Here is an 18363-nt window from a genome sequence, read left to right on the forward strand (position 1 = left end):
CCTTTGGTCAGGCTCCAATCAGAAGAGGTTATACTTCAGAATAACGTTGTCTGATTGACAGCAACGACCCTGAAATCTTTCTAGGCATTGGTTTGCAGAGAGAATTTTCTCTTCAGCCAGTCCTACAAAGTGATTGAAGTTCAGAGGCAGCATTGAGACAGGTACAATAGATGTCAAGGATTAGTACAAATCACGTGTCCACAGATACTGCAGCGACTGGGATGCAAAACACTCCTAAAAGGGATTGGACCAAAGGATAGACAAAGAATGCAGATACGCTAGTGATTTACACATGAGTGGTGCCAGGTGCATCGTGAACATAGACCGATGTCAAAGAGATATCCTTGGACACTGAATTTGGAAATAAAAGAATAAATGCTTTGGTTGGACAAATGATCACTGACATGTTTTTTTACTCAGGTTTCTCACTCATATTTTTCAAATTTTATAAAACAGCTAAAAGGATAATGAAAGAATCGGAAGGCCAAACTGCAATCAATATTTAAAACCATAGGTTAGTCTATATAAAATAAAAATGAAGAAAGCAATTGACTTGTGTGATTTACACATTACATAGAAAAACTTGTGCACAGGTCCGTTATGAATGCCATATCATATCATATCATATCATATCATATCATATATGACATTGCATTAATACCTAACCCTGGATTTTGGGAAAAGTATCCAAGAGCTTAACAGGAAAAACGGTTAGCACCACCCATGTAACCTTCGAAGAGATTTGGGATATAATCAAATTATTCCTCAGGATCTTTCTAACAATCACGGCTCCCTCTTCATTATACTATGGGTGAGGCTGCCGTTCGCACTTCACATCTTTTTAGAATCATTTAAACTCTTTTGCTCTGAAATTGTATCCGCATGCTGCTAGAAGCTCGCAATAGATTTTATTAAATTTCGGGAAGGGATACTTCTCTAGACCTTTTAATTTTGTAATTGTGTTGGTTTTTTAAACTACTTGCAATATAACGATCGCTAAGGTGGAAGGGAGTCTTTCCTTCCTTGCGGTCCAAGTGCCACGGCCCTTATTAACGCCTCGCACATATGTGCAGGCAGGAGGGGATGCACCCCGAGAGCGCACCAAAGGCGCGCGAAAGGCAATCATGTCTGGGTGCATCCAGGCCAAGGACGGGTCATGGGTCTCCAATCTGTGCCAGAATAAGGATTTCCTATTTCCACACCATACGTGAATAACAAAATAGTTAGGAAGAATTACGCGCCAGATGAGCTCCTCGTTCTAGCCCCTGCCAATACATGTTTATCTCTAGAAATATTAAAAGACTTGCATCCAAGTTCTGTTAAGCCAAGCTATTGATAGCACTCCAGCCAATGCACTAGGAGCCTTTTTAATCAACGTTAGATAAGCAGGGGCGCATCAGGCCCTCATTTACACTATTTTAGAAGAGAATGCCCTACACCGACTCTGTCTTACAGAGAATTGATACTCTCCATGTTCAGATACTGACATCAATCAGATGTTGCCGGATGCTTATTAGCTACTGTGTCTTTTCAGACCGCTGCCCTCTAAGGGGGGCGGGGAGGGCTTGTTTTAATTCACCAGGTTATAATTAATTGTACTATTGTTCCTGTAACCCATTACCTGTCCTGTGAACTATTACTAATCAGAATTCAGTTGTCACCCAAAATGTCAGTTCCCATTTTAGTTGCATACCAGCCCCCCGCTCAAGGCTTAGCCAACATTTTAAACAACTTCCCACAATTTACCGCAGACTTGGCCATCACCTATTCGAACATTTTAGTTATGGAGAATTTTAACACGCACCCCAATGATCAGACTAACCTGCAAAAATCTGGTAGGGAGTCAAGAGGATTTCTCTCTTTCACTGCAAAATGATCTCACTGCACACTCTGGTGGCAAGAAGCTTGACCTTATTTTTTTATGAGAAATTACTGACAGACACTTTTAGCCCCTTCCAGGTGACATAGTCTGACCATGCCCTTTTACCCTATATTATTGCCCTGCATGCTCCCCCTGTCAACCTACCAACTGCCTGCAGTCCCAATGCTTCTGGAGCAGGGTAGAGCCCCTCCTACTGGCAGACTTCTTGATTGCTAGGACTAAGCACCTTACAGCAGTAGATGGGCTGAAGCCATGCAGCGCCTTAATCCATGCCCCGATAGACGTAGCAGATTTCTTTGCCCCTATCGAGACACGGTTTGAGCATTGGAAACCTTTGACCTCATGGTTTACCTCCACTGTTCGAGCCTGTAAACAAACCTTGAACACAGGTGGTGCGCGATTTATGATCAAGAGACTACGGATGTGTATAAATCGGAAGTGATTCATTACCAAACAGCAATCACAGCAGTAAAATCTTTGTTCTATGCCAACATATCACTTCTGCCGCATGTTCAGCGCGCGAACTATTTAAAGTTGCAAAATAACTTTCCTCCACTCCCCCGCTAGAGGCCAATTCCTCTTGCCATCAGACTCAATATGACACTATCAGCACCTTTATTACATAGAAAATCTGTCTGATATGTCAGTCAATTACTAATGAGATGTGAACTCATGCCATCCCTGATCAGAAGGGGGAGAACCTCAGTACTGAAGCATTTCAATTTGAACCAATTGAGGATGTTACTGTATTCAAGGATGTAAGCAAGCTTAGGTCAGCATCTTCTACTGATGCAGTGTTCTTGCACATTGTTCAGGCCCTCCCACAGAGTGATATGGCAGGATTTTTGGTGGCTCTTCGTTACTTGTTTTTGTAGGGAGTGATCCCTGATCCGCTGAAACGTGCACTGATCACCGCCCTTCTGAAAAAAAAGCAAACCTTGACTCATCAGAGGTGACAAACTATCATCCGATATCTTTGCTCCCACTGTTTATGAGGCGTATGGAACTGATTGTAACCCCTATTGTTTCCTGTATTTTGGAAACAAACAACTTCTTGCACCCATTTCAATCAGGTTTTTGACCTATGATGGGCACAGAAACAGTCCTGATTTCACTCCTGGGTGACCTAGCAATGCTCCAGGACCACAGGGGGGGGGGGTGTCGGGTGCTGATTGTCCTTGACTTCTCTGTGGCTTTTGATGCAGTGGACCAAGACACTCTTCTACGCCGTCTAGAACAGGGAGGGATATCTGGCATTCCATTGTCTGGGTTTGCAACCTTCCTTGCAGAGTTATTCCAGACCATTGCTTTTCGCTCCTGCTGCTCTGCACCCTACGCACTTTCCTGTGGTGTGATTTAGGGTTCTGCCCTTTCGCCTTTGCTATTTAATCTCCACTTACATCCTCTGGATGACCTCATCTCTAAACAAAGGGTCCTTTTCTATACATATGTGGATGACACAAAACTTGTGTTCCGTCTGGATGCACACATAACAGCAAATTCACATAAGCTTAGAGATTACCTCTCATATATCTGGATTTGAATGTCAAACAACTGGCTCAAGTTAAATGGGTTGAAGACTGAGGTTTTGGTAGTTGGTTCTCAGACACTGAAAGCCAGTTGGAATGCTGAGTATTAGCCAGACTCTCTCAGCCCCTACCTGGCTCCCAGTACATCAGTTAAAACGCCTGGGTGTAAAGCTTTCATTACGGCAGAGAGAAACACAGATCACCGCAGTGTGCAACACCTGCTTTGTTAACCTTAAAGTACTCAAGAAAGTACTTCCCTTCTTTCCCGTGGCCTGCCGGTTCAAGATGGTCACTTCGTCGATCATAGGATCGATTGATTACTGCAACAAGATCTACTAAGGTCAACTGGTCTTTCATATCCATCGCTTGCAAGTTCTCCAAAACACGGCACTGAGACGTACTCCCATTGATCCTCTGCTGCAGCAGTTCCATTGGCTTCCCGTTAAAACTCGCATTGAGTTTAAGATCTTATGTATTACTCATTGAGTGATTCATAATACGGGTGCTGTCTACATTCATGCTAAACATGAGCGCTATTTTCCTACTCAGTGTCTGCATTTAGAGTCCCAACTGTTGCTGAAAATCCGTCATTTCAGAAAGCTTGGTTGGGGGGGGCTAGTCGTTTTTGGTTCTAGCCCCCACTATCTTTTTCTAAGCAATGCTGATAGTTTCTTCTGAGTTCACTAATGTCCCTCCCTTAGCGCCCAGATGTCCGTGGGCCTTTGTTTGCGCTCTACAAATGTAATACATACATACATACATGACGTGGGATCCTGCCATTGCCTCACAGTCAGCATCACTGACCAGAAATATGATCCTGTGCAGATCCATCTATGCAGCTTTCTTCTTGTTATGCCACTCCAGAACAAGTAGTATAATCCAAATGCGTGATGGTCATACTACAAATCATTCTACTGAATACTTCTCCAGGTTGAAGTTGCAAAACCTAACCCTAGAGATATTCCTTCACGTTTTGCACAGAGAAAACTATAGCTGTTCTATCACCTGCAAATGTACAATCTGTAATCTATGGTCATATATACAGAGGCATAGGAGCTTGAAAGCACGTACTGTAGGATTATTTAGCGTGTTTTTGGAGTGCAGCACCACAGATTATTTAGCGTGTTTTTGGAGTGCAGCGCCATTACATGGGATCAATATATAGCGTGTTTTTGGGTGCAGCACCACTGCATGAGATCAATGTATTGCTATAATGCATTACAGCAAGCCATGTGTTGCCGGTGTAACATATGGATATATAAATGAAGACAGGCTACTCAGTCAAAAAACACATAATTTTTTTCACTGTTAGTAACGCACCATTTCTTTTTTTTCTCTCACCTGAAATGCCTCTGTTGCAGGAGACACATTAGAGGATTAATGAACTAATATAAAATTAACAGTACTAACATGATTCTAATCAAATAACATCATAATGTGTTCTCCAGTGCAAAATGAGGTAGAAAAGACAGGCTCTGAAAGTCATTTTAAACGTGCACTTGGATTCATTTTTTCTCTGTTCACTGTGTTAGCTGGATGCGAAATCTGCATGCCAGGAAATTAGTAGATACAGTTTCTAAACCGTATAAACCAAGCCATTGTTGAAAGAGGAGGATAGATTATTGTGTATTTTGATTGGTGACACATCACCTTAGGGGCTGTAACTGAGGTTTCCTGAAGAATCTCGGGGAGAGAGAAAGGCAGTGGACATTTTTACACAGCTTCGATGAGGACTTGGCGGGAGTTGTTGTGGGGCTGCCTGATTGAGGGGCATCATTCCAGTGTACTGCTGACCTTCACAGGCTGGAGATTCCAGTCAATTGGCACCGGTTTGAGGACAAAAGAGTGCAGACTGGAACTGCATGTCCTCGCCGGGTGCTCCAAAAGGAAGCCCGAGCCATTTAAAGAAAGAGACCTGTCCAGAGAGTTTGCATGCTGATCTGCTACAATTTTGCTGGTAATTATCTTACACAAAGCGAGAATGCAGTGTGTGAATGAAAGCTTTTTGAAAGCTAGAATGTAGCGATAGCTGCATTCTAATGTTGCTATTCAGAAATGCAAGTCAACTGATGCACTGTTCTTTTTATTGTTGCAAAGAATCTAATGAAATGCCATGTATTTTGCAATTGCTTCTCTTATGTTTATTCTAGAAAAAGACTGCCTCGCAAAATTGGTAATGTATGATTTTTGAAATGAAACTGATGTAAATCGCAATCCGTGTAAAGGCTTCTATTTGCTTCTGTTTTTCTCTGGTACAGTTAGCCCATATCACCTGATAAAAGGGGAGGGTATTAGGTAATATATGTCAAGCATCCCATGTGGAAAAGGTATGTTATGAGTAATTATAAATAGCTGTGTGTGTGGTTCCACTCAGTGTATGTGTGTGTGACTTTGGAGTGGAACACAATCTGATAGTCTTTTGGACGTACATGAGTCAGCAGAGAAAGAGGCCTCTGGAAATAGTTTCACTAATGTAAATAAATTAGTGATTATACCACATGTTATTGTGAATACTTTATGGAAGCACAGCTCATTGGTGTAGATAAATCAGTGATAACAGCCATATGTGGCTCTCCATATGAAAATGTGGTGTTCTTGAATAATGTAGAAGCCTGAGGCCTCTAGAGATCACAAGAACAGTCTAAACAAAAGAAAGGGGTTTTGTATGTTGGGGCCACAAATAAAACAAAGACATTATGCTCATCACTATACCACAACGAAATGCATACAAACTAAATGTATCTGTGTACTGAAATAATGCATAGCCACGATACCACTATACTACCAAACCCAATCTGAATGCAAGGAGTGATTGTTGCTAAATTACTTTTATTCTTGGTGGTAAGAAAATACTGCTAGGCCCCAAATCTACACAAAATACCCTACAGTACCCTAGTCGATTGCTGAAACACTTCAATGTATGACTAGAGCAAATACTTTTCCCACTTTCACCCATTCTGTTTAGGGAATGCCCTCATTATAATTGTGAGGGGTACATTCAACCACTCACAGAGTCTGTCAGTCTTGGGCATCCTGTGTAAGGTGTGTGGGTCGTACCACTGATGTGATAGAAGCTGTGCATTTCACTGCTTAAATTCTGCCTGTTAAAAATGACCTCCTCAAGAAACTTGACACTCCATGAGACAATTATCAAAGTTTCCATCTCTTCCTTGGTGTGAATCAACTTTAATCCTACCACTTCTGGGTACCTCAGAATATAGTCCAAACAATTAGAGTTAACCTTGTGCCATCATTGCTTAGAGGATCCACTAGAGTGTCAATGTTAATGCCACTTCTGTAAATGCCAAACTAACATTACCAACCGGCAGTGGAAATAAGGGTACCACACTTCCTGCTGACAATGTCCATAACTGGGCAAGATTGTTATCACCTTCATAATGTCTCTATATCATTGGGGTTTTCAGCCAAATAAAGATCTTTGGTTTCCTGGCACTGGCCTTTACCAAGCTAAGTAATCCAATGGATGGCATATCATCTCACACTCTAGCAATCTTAATTAAGGAGGGGAACTACTAGCTGATGGAGGGGCCCAATCTGCAGGGGAACTAATCCATCATCACCATCATCAATGTCAAATCTCACCACAGGGATTCTACACTTCCCTCTTGTGGAAATCCAGAGACTTTTTTTAGACTCCTGAGGGCAGATTTTCGGCCTCATCTGGCCTTAGTGGGTCCCTCCTTAGTTTGAGGATTCACATCAATGTGACTTGCCGTTTGCCCCAAATGAAACATAACCTGTGCTTAGGAATATTGCTCTGGGGAAAAGGGTGGGGTATGTAGTGCTGAGGCTTCGGGGGCACATATCAGGTACTGATGATGGTTTAACAGGTGTCACACTGTGACATTGTCCACACACATTCCGTGTACACTCTTTGTCTATAGGAAGCCCAAGAAACACATTTTTGTAAAAAAGCCAGAGACAGACCAATTGCATGTGCTTTACATAAGAAGCATGGATACACTCCTCCAACATTCAGTCCAACTATTGAAATTACTCTGTGGCACAACAGTTGATTGCTTCATTTTGAATGATGTTATGTTAAAGGACTTTTATACCACAATCTATCACCACCAGAGTGGTCCCCTGGCGGATACAAATCTTTAGAAACAACTATCAAAATCTCAACAAATTAACAGGTTTGCTATATACAACACAAACAATCTTGCCCGGGTTCCTGAAGATGGGTACCCACCCAAAACAAGTGTAGGCAAATGCCTGGCTCCTTCTGTTCCTCCCCATCCTGATCACAGGTAAAATAATATCACTTGTTTCTGTTATTGCTTAAGCATGTAATTACTTGAACACTCTACATTTATGGTGGTAACACTTATTTGAACTTTCCACTGTTCACACTGTTGAGTGCTTTCTATAGTAACTTGTACCACTGGCATCATTTGGGCTTAGCTCTTACCACACTAGCTTTGAAGCCTGTATTGCAAATCCATTACTAGACAGCAGTCCACCCAGAGATCCTAATCCAAATTAAGGATGTTATCAGGGCATGCATCACCGCCCTACTTTACCTTGATCATATCATGCCAGTGATATCTGCTCCTTCCTTCCATTTTGGAACCAGACTGACACTCACTTCCCAGTTACCTTCACAGGCATGAACACTAGGCTTTCAACAATTGTAGTCTATTGCCATCATTGAGCAGTGCTGGCAATTCATTATCATTTACCACTATCACCCCTTTGGTTAAATTCGATTTCATCCCTAAGTTATTTCAAATAATATATCAATCTTCACCTGTTCTCTAACTTAGCAATTAAGGGCAAACGTTTCCCCAGAGGTTTGGGTGCCTGCATTAGGCAATCCCTGCAGTAGTGACTTACCAACCGAAATGCATTCAAGCTCTCCAACTTCTTGTTGAAAAATCAAGAACAATCCTCTAAATCACTGGAAGGAACCCTGCCGGACACCATCAGTATCATGCATAAGAAAACTGATCTGTGAAAATGGAATACTATAGGGCCTCATCACAAGTTTGGCAGTATCCCGGCGGTATTACCAGGCTAGTAGCGTTACTAATAGCGTTACTGCAACAAAGTCTGGCGTTATAAGCGCCCTATCATTGGACCCAATGGGGCATTTTTGGTGCAATCTGTGTGCGCTTATAGCGCAAAGCTAATTGCGTCCGAAAATGGGTGTTAAGTTGTTGCATTTACCCCAGCTTAGAGCTGGGGATAAATGCTGCCAGATTCATGATTGGGTGGACCCTTAATTGCGGTAGTAATAGCATTATCGCCACATTTAAGGGCTACCACCCAACTTGTGATGAGGCCTTATGTCATTACCTGAATTGTGCTGCCTTCATTGCTGCTGTGGTTGCATTGCCTTGTAGAATTGGGAATGTATTAATTTAGGTGTGAAGAGAAACACAATTGTTACAGCACAATCCAGGAATATGCAGTGAATTAATAATTGTATATTTGAGACTGCAGAAGCAGTTCTGAACGCCTATTGGCTTCATCACAACTTTCAACATTTCCCAACCCCACCCTCCACCAAGACACAAGAGTGAATGTGTTCATTCTGATTGCCTGCTTACATTTTTTAGCTTTTGTCACCCCACCAACCCTTAGAAGCATATAATAACTAACTGTCTCCCAACCTTTGCTCACATGAGTGTCTTGTATTGAATTTCAGGATGGTGGTGAGAGAGATCTTGAAGTGCATGTACCAGACCAGGCTCACCAAGAGGCAGCAAAGAGTATGAGTAGAAGAAGAAGGAGGTGACCTGCCTTCCTTCCACAACAATGAAAAGCTTCACATTACTTTATGTATACACATTATGTCTGAAGCCAATTTGTTGTCCCTGTCTGTCCTATTTTTCACTTGTGAAATTGGTGTCATCCGAACAAGATATGAACGGTTCTTCTTAAAAATGATGAAGCTTGTCTATTTACCTATATATTTTTCTAAAGTTTGATGATGCCCATCTCATATATCTCATATATCCTGCAAGGTTTTCCCAACGTGATATTCTTGTCTAGCAGTACGTTATGACAATATTTCTACAGTATATGACCTAATTGAATGAAAAACCTTTTTCATTGTGACTTCAAGCAAAGCCAAAATGTGCAGCTAAACTAGAAGTGCATGCTGACCGGAGATATTTGTGAAAGGAAAGAGACTGAAAAGCAATCAGAATGTTAAAACATAGGGCTCACAAGTGTCCGCAGATCAGACGTTTCTCCAAACAATAAAAAGGGGGTCGATCCCTCTCCTTGGCTGGCGCCTCCCTTTGGAACAGCCTCCCTCACCCCATCAGACTTGAGCCGGATCTTCTTAAGTCCTGGAATCTTCTCAAGACCTTCCTTTTCTGCTCTACCTTCCATCTCGCCCATCCCTTGCTAAACTCTCCACCTGCCGCTGCGACTGGGGTTTTATCCCTTTCTGGGTCATACAGGAACCAGACCACCTCTCTACCAGTCCTTCTCAGCATCCTTTGCCAGCACTTGCCCTTGGGCACCCTTTCCCAGACTTTACCTACCCAGTCCGCCTGTCAACTTCACTTTGCCTCCCCTCCCCCTCTACCTCTATCCTGGCACTTGCCCCCTTGGCCTGTACAGCACTCCCCCCAACCTGGGGTCCCCCCCACTTTTGCACTTTTACCTCTACACCTTCCACTGGAACTGATACTCAAGCACTTGCATGGTAGTATTGTCAGAAGGCCAATATAACTGTCCCTTTTTCTTGTTGCTGATTTTTGTTTGATTTCTCAAGTCTCTTATCAATGCCTCCTTCAAATCCATTACCATCCCCACAAACCTCAAGGACGTGTGGGTCATGCCACTTCTCAAAAAACCACCCCTCGACCCCAATAATCCATCCAACTACAGACCCATCACCGCTGTACCTTTCCTTTTGATGATCATAGACAAAGCAGCCTATTTGCACATCCAACTCCACCTTGTAAGTAATAATCTGCTAGGGCTACGCCCATCCGGATTCCGACCCAGACATGGAACCATAACAGCCCTAATAGATCTAGTAACCCAAACCAAAAGCATCATGGACTCAGGCAATCTTGCCATCCTTCTCTTACTAGATCTATCTGCGGATTTTGACTTGGTCAACCATAAAATCCTCTGCAATCATCTCTCCTCAGCAGCCCACTTTTGCAACATAGCAATCACCTGCATCCAGTCATTTCTGAACAACAGAACAACCAGAGTGTTCACACCATCTGCCTCTGTACCCCCTTCGACTGTCACGTGCGGAGTTCCACAAGGCTTCTGTGTCTCCCCCACACTCTACAACATATGCACAAAACCTCTTTTTGACAAACTCGACCAACTGGGAATCTCTTACACTAATTACGCTGACGACACGCAGATCCTCATACACATCACAGGCAACCACGACACAGACTCACAACGACTCAACAACATTTACCTTATCATCCAAGCCTGGATGGCACAACATGGGCTCTGCCTCAATGATGACAAGACTGAGCTTCTTCTCGTGGGTACCCAAGCCAGAACTTGACAACAAATTTGACAGCTTCAATATTGACGACAATAACATCCAAGTATCCAAAGACGTCTAGGTATGTACATTGACTCCTCCATCTCTCTTGGCAAGCAAATTAATGCTACCGCCTCTACAACTGCTTACACATGTAAGCTCATCAACGCATGCAGACCTTTCCTGATGATGGCAAATTGCATCACCCTGGCCAGGGTGCTCGTACTAACCAAGCTAGATTACTGCAATGTTCTTTACCTAGGCACTAGTGAGCACAATCTAAATAAATTACCTATCTACCAAAACAACGCGCTAAGAGCAGCTAACTTCCCTAGAAAGCTACACATCTCAGAGTTGAGACACAGTGTTCACTGGCTCTCAATCAACCAAAGAATTAAATTAAAAACACTCTCCCTCATACACAAATGTATCAGGAACCCAAATATCTCTGCGACAAATTCAGACTCCAACCTTCTTTAAGACAAACAAGATCTTCCAACTCCATACCAAAGTTCAAACTGCAAGGGGCAGGGGGCGAAAGCTTCCCAGTCCTAGCAGCCAAAACCTGGAATGCACTACCTCCTAACATCAGGTTAGAACACTCCATCCACAAATTTTGCCGTGAGGCCTAATCCTGGCTCTGTCTGAATAAACACTAACCCACCTCATCACCAATCTCCAAATACTGTGTAGCTATAAATACTGTGGTTTCTAATTCTCTATAATTCTGTAATTCTCTAATTCTCTATAATGTATATACTTATTGCTGTGTACTATCTATGCTTGCAAACTGTGTGTACTATCTGTATTACCTGTTAATCTATGCTTGTAAATTATGTTATGTACTATGTCTGTAATTGTAAATATACACCTTATATGTACCCAAGAAATGTGCCCAGTTGCCTCAGGGCTCCGCGCGCTATATAAATAAAATACAATACAATACAATACAATGATATCCTATGTTCCCCCTTCCCCCCCTTCTTGACTTGTGGCACCTGGAAACACTTGTGTATAGGCACCATACAAATGTCCAATAAAATAAAATAAAATAAATAAATACATTTGAAAGAGCAGATTCAGTGGAGTGAGCAGGACTAAAACCAGACTGTGGTGGGCAGAGGAGAGAATGAGGAAGGTGCAAATAAGAAGAAACTTGTGAATAAGCAATACTCTCCAATAGTTTAGATAGAAAGGGAAGAAGAGAGATCGGATGAAAATTAGAGGAAAGAGAAGGGTCAAGAGTAGTTTTTTTAAAGATAAGACTAATGGTAGCATGCTTAAAAGAAGATGGGAAAGTAGATGAAGAAAGTGACAGGTTTATAAGAGTGGTAAGATAGGGAAGAATGTGAGGGTCCAACAAGGGGATGAGCACAGATGGGAGAGGATCAGAAGGCGAAGCCGTGGGATGGGCACGGGTTAGAAAATAAGAAGCATCAAAATCTGAGAGAGGAGAAAAAGCAGAAAAGGAGGGAAGGGAGAAAGGAAGGGCAGGGTGAGTACTGGTGGAGAAGGGACAGTGGAGGAAGTAGGAAAGGCAGAACGAGGAGTAATGATCTTAGAAGTAAAGTAGTGAGCTATGTCAGAGACGTATAGTACAGAAGAATGAGTGGGATCAGGTAGGCGAGGGGAACGGATATTGTTAAGAAGTTGAAAAAGACGACATTGGTGGTGAGAAAGAGTTTTGGGATAGAGTAAAACACGAACAATATAGTTGTTTTGCAATAAAAAGAAGAGCATCGACGGAAGAATGAAGGGAAGAGAGACAGTTAAGATCAGAGAGAGAGTGAGTTTTTTCCATCAGCGCTCAGACTTCCGGAGGGAGGACCAAAGGGACAAAAGTGGTAGTGTTAGCCAAGGTTTGGCAGGGTTTACAGGTAGGGGTAAATGCTTAGGCAGGGTAAAGCAAATCAAGAGTAAAGAAGAAAGCAGACTGAAGAGAAGTAGCTGCCAGGTCAGCAGATGACAGCGAAAACAACTCAAGAGAGGGAAGAGAAGAAGAAAACCAATGAAAGAAGAAGTATCAAAGCAGCAAAGACCATGACGTAAAAAGGAAAAGGGGCATCAGAAATAAGAGGGGTGAGAGAAAGAAGAACGGCAAAGGAGAGTAGGAAATGATCCAACAAATAAATAGGATATGAAGAGACTGGTGCATTGCAAGAAACAGTAGAAAAATTGAGATTCAAAGATGAACCATAAGTATGACAAGGTGGGCACTCCAGAGAAAAGAGAAGGTAGGAATCTCAAAATGAAAGAACAGCAGAAGATGAATGAGCAGAGTCCAGATGTAGACTGAAATCACAACCAGGAAGAAAAGGGAGGTAGAGGGCAGGATTGACGAAAGTAAGGCATCAAGATCAGAAATACATGTTGAGAGTGGGCCAGGAGGATGGAAAATAATGAGAAAGGAAATTGAGAAAGGCTTTATAAAAGTAGAAAAGTGATATTCAAAAGTAGGGGATAATGGAGGAGAAAAAGATATTGGGCACACTGTAGAAGAACAATGAGCAGGAATTCATACACCATCACCTCTTCCAATTGGTCGAGGGGTGTGAATGAAATGAAAAAAATAAGAGGTATGATTAGCAGGGGAAGTAGTGTCAGTGGAAGAGAGCCATGTTTCTGTAAGACAAAGACATTGGAAAGTAAACCATTGAAAAATATCAGGAATAAAATGAAATGTATTGCTAATGTAATTGTGGATGGAGGGCAAGGTAAAACAGGAGGAGAGATAAGATTGGATGGAAGACGTAGGCATGGGTGTGTGATTGAGAAACGAAGAGAACACAGATGGACCGGAATATGAGTGCCCATATCAGTATGTGAGAAAAGAACAAATAATGGTAGAAAAAGTAAGAAGCCAGTGAGTAGTTGAATGTAGATAGAAGGCAACATGTTGGGGGCGAAATATTACTACATCCAAGCAGAAAAGAAAAAATACAAGGTGTCCATGGTCCAGGTGTGAACAGGGGCAAACAGGAAGGTATACACACCCTTACAAAGATGCCCAAGGGCATAAACGTCCTGGGTGGACTGCTTATAAGGGGAGGAGTAGGTGGGGGAACACCTGACAGATCATGTAACATGGATGAGACAGGGGAGGGCCGATGGCACAGGGCTGCGTTGTTCTAGTGGCACCTCGAGAGGACCTCCTTGCAGGGACCTGTGACAAGTCCAAAGGTGGGTGTAGCAACCCTGCACTAGTGTGCTCCCAGCAGACAAGACAGCACAGGCTTACATGAAACTCTGGCTGCAGGACATGTGACAGATCACATGAGATGGCCAAGTGAGGGGAGGGCCTACGGCACAGGGCTGTGCTGTTCTAGTGGCACCTCGAGAAGACCTCCTTGCAGGTACCCGGGACAAGTCCAACAGGTGGGTGTAATAGCCCTGCAATAGAATGCTCCCAGCAGACAGGACAGCACAGGGTGTAGATGAAACGCTGGCTGCAGAACACATGACAGATCATGTGATGTGGAGGAGGCAGGGGAGGGCCTACGGCACAGGGTCACCTCGAGCAGACCTCGGAAACAGCCACAGCACTGATGCCAAAATTAAACAACCAGGGTATAAAACTCACTTGTGTCTTCCTTTTTCCAACACAGTGTTCAGTGGAATGTATTTCCAACTGCAAATGATCGGAACATGTCTTGCTCCAAAGAAGACTATAGCTACCTATGGTGCTAAAAATAGAGTGTCCAAGGTTTGCATTTGGTCTTTGAAACATATCTGGTCCCATTATCAGGGGCAAATTTTAGATATGTTTATAATTATAGATGTTATTGTTGTGATTATTCTTCACAATCACTGAGCCCCACCTCACTGTCCGTACTCCATGAACACTTAAACCCCACTTACCTGTAGTTATCTCCAACCCACTCACCCAAAATACTACTAACTGCTCTTTCTATATAATTCCAGATATGATTGTCATGATTATTCTTCACAATCACTCAACCACATCTCATTGTTTTGGAAAGCCTAGATGAACACTTAAACCTCACTTACCTGTAGTCAGTCACAAATTCACTCACGCAAAATACTACTAACTGCTCATTCTATATCTTATTGCAACTCCAACTAAAGAACAACTCTTAGTTCTCTTACCAATTTCCAAGAAGGGCTTTACTTACACACAGACACTCACAGATAACCTAACCCAGTCACACCCCTCAATGAAATGTGCAGCAACACTTTTCATCATATCAAATCCTCCTACAGAATTAGAAACTATTAACGGCCACCTTCATACCGTTCTCTTTCAACAGGGATTTCCACCCACCAGTAAACAACCAGGCATGCATCGCCTCCCTGTCCTTTCATCAGCGGAAATTACTAGTAATGCATTGTCTGTTTGATGAATGTACAGGTAGAGATCCTCCACTCGAGCAATGCAACAGGGATGTCAACATATGCATGGCAGTGTGCACATAGGTTCATTCTCATTGGCCAGAACATATTTCCACTATGCATCATGTTTTTCTACCAATGTATGTGCCCAAGGGGTGGCAAAAGGTAAACCCCAAAGAGGGGGGCTACATTATGACCCACTCCCAGAGGCCTTCATTATGCAGCAACAATGTTTCAACATATGGTCTGCTATTCACCACGGATTGTACAGACATCCCCCTCCACATGCAGGCCTTCCCATTTCCAAATACAGGTCATTGTGACATAGTCAAGAGCATGGCCAATCTCACAGAGCAGTGCAGCCTGACCATGTGCCCACAAATAACAACTGCACCATGGTCATTTGTCCTCCTACAGAACAGATTTAGTTTGTCTGACATTTATTTTCAGTAAATCATACTTTTCTTAATTTTCTACTAAAAAAAGGTAATTTACCTGAAGCACAAATGTTTCCTTTGAAGTTGAAAATAATCTGCTCCCCTTCTCGCAAGGCAATCTTCTCAGATGGTTCCGGGGGTCCACTGTACCCTTCTTCTCGCAAGCTAAGAATCTCCAAATTTAACTCCTTGGTGGGCACCACTTCAACCACTGCTTTGTGCACATTTTCTTTCTTTCTGTACAATACCATGTTTACTGTAGTGCTTTGAGTGGCTTCTTCAAGCATTTGAATGAATTCAATTAGATGACCACTGTCCATAGCTGACGAAAGCCGAAGTACTATAAAGCTAAGAAAAGAAAAACACATGTAGAGTATTTCAATTCATCGAATCATGCATTTAACTATTTAGAATAGCAAAATTGACACTATGTTAACAAGGTAATATTTTTAAATGATTAGGAAATTAAAGAAAAACACCTTCATAGATTTGTGGACAGAAAGGTGTAGGGCATTCATGATTTTTCAGAATGATTTCAATGAGAAAACTTAAGGTGTGCTTTTCTACTAAAGAATTAATACACAACACGTAGGCCTTATTTTAGACAAAATTATCATCTGGTAATAAAGTGTGTTATACTGTAAGAAAAAAGTGTGGACAAATAATTTGAAGAGATTACACTTTGAAACAACAGTTTAGTCAGATGGCTCAATGCTTTTAAAACAAAGAATGTGAATTGGTAATCAATAATTACCAGTTTATGTTCTTAGGCCTCAAGGTTTCACATATGTGTGACGAAATGATTACTGTTCTACATTAGTAGAGGAATGAATGGTGGTTTCTTAACTCCTGCTCAGGCCCACAGAACTGCTAAACCAACAGTGATCTCAGTCATAAAGAGGAAACCGGTACAATATGAATAGTATTCCTCGTTTGCATCTTTAAGGTTCCATGCCAAGCCCATTCTACACTCTTCAAGATGGTCTGAGCCAGCATAGATGCATTAGAAAAATAGTATGGTAAGTACCAACATAAAAGAAATGCCCAATCAAGGTGCTGTAAAAATAGCACATCAATTACATTCAATGGACAAATAAACTCTTAAAAGGCCTAACTACCAACACCTATAAGGAAATACACATGTGGTGGAATGGGCACTCTTAGGAGTGAACAACAGACAGGGATATGTGCAGGCAAATAGTATTTGCAGCAAGTTCAAGAATATGGCCCTCATTAGGTCTCCGGCGGAAAACCATGGTGCTATTAGCACCATGGTCCATGCCGGAGTCCACCATGGCGGAATGGGGAATTACCACCCCATTCCGAGGTTGGTGGGGCGGTAATTCCCCATGCCGCCATGGCCCTTCCCCATTCCCATGTATGCCCCATAGGGCGCAATTGCAGTACCGTAATTAGCACCAAGGTCCCTTTGCGGGTCCCTACTTTAACGGCTGGTAAAACCAGCCGTTAAGGTCGGTTCCTGCAAAGGGACCTCGTAATTAGGCGCTAAGTGTTTAACGGTGCTGCAGCCTTTTACGGCGCCGTTAAACACTTAGCGCCTGGGTCATAATGAGGCCCTATGTCTTCTATGGTAAAGTGTGGGGTCTTAAATGTCACTAGAAACCATAGAACAAGCCATGGGAAAATAACCACTATAGATTCCTAACTGTCTTCTACCAGGATGTCAACAGTGTTGAGAAAAGCTTCTGGCTACATTCTGGTGAGTTGAGTAGGGGTTGTGTCAGCCAAGCAGGTTCAATAGGACTCAGCAATGTAGGGCAATTCAACAAGTGCCATTTTCTTGAAGCTCAAAAACGGTTGGATCAAGTGGTGATGTGCAGATCCACATGGCTCGAACGCTCAACAGTGGCTTAGTGCAGTAATTCAAATTCAAAAGCGAGCAGGTTCGACTCGGTCCAACACAGCTTCATGGTTCAGCATTGGTGATGGCTCAGAGAATCTAGGAAAGAGGCAGGTGATGTCATGTCGGCAGGCTCAGAAGTGGTCAAAGTGGTTTTAAATGAGGAGCGCTAAACACAACTTTGGTAGGTCCTGCAAGTGGGACAAGGATGCTCGAAGGCGCTCATGCAAGCTTACAGTGGTACGGTGAAGCACAGAGGGCCTGAGACAGCTTTGTTGGGTCTTCCTTTGTCCTGGGGCTTCAAGGGATGTTTAGAATGTCTTTTGCCCTTCCCAGCCGAGAAGGTCATTAGGGACACTTGCAGGTTTTCCACATAAGCAGAAACAGTTGGGGGAATGCCTGCAGTCTGCTTTGAAATATTTATCTGCTCCCCGATGGGGTGCTTCCATGAAGAAGATTCCCCTAAGCGAGGGTCTCAACTCCTTTTATTGGCATTTGGCTGCAGCAGCTTGGTCCATTCCAAGCCTTTGGTAATGGGTCAATCCTTGCCACTGTAACAACAGTTTTGCCTACTGATGCCAGCTTCCCGATTCCATGTCTTTAAGAGGTTCACAGCGAGTCACAAGAAGGAAGTGGTTTTAAGACACTGGGACCTCTTCCAATGAGTACAGATGCAATATGCAGCTGCGCTATACTTCCCTCTCTCCTGATTGCCTCATATGAAAAAGACTCCAGTTGTATCCCCTTGGTCAGACTTCACCATTATGTTGCAAAGATTCCCCTGAAGTACCTTGTTCACACCCTAC

At 42.8% G+C, this 18363-nt stretch overlaps 1 protein-coding gene across 1 annotated transcript in view; it reads right to left on the reverse strand.

Annotated features, from left to right (window-relative positions):
- Positions 1 to 18363, reverse strand: part of DTHD1 (death domain containing 1) — a 295545-nt gene that overhangs the window by 108810 nt on the left and 168372 nt on the right. Inside the window, exon 6 of the mRNA XM_069631829.1 lies at positions 15755 to 16044. Coding sequence (XP_069487930.1) covers positions 15755 to 16044 — 290 coding nt within the window. The remainder of the gene's footprint in view (positions 1 to 15754; positions 16045 to 18363) is intronic.

Source organism: Ambystoma mexicanum, chromosome 6q (assembly GCF_040938575.1).
Source record: "Ambystoma mexicanum isolate Mex_15411 chromosome 6q, UKY_AmexF1_1, whole genome shotgun sequence".
NCBI lineage: Eukaryota > Metazoa > Chordata > Amphibia > Caudata > Ambystomatidae > Ambystoma > Ambystoma mexicanum.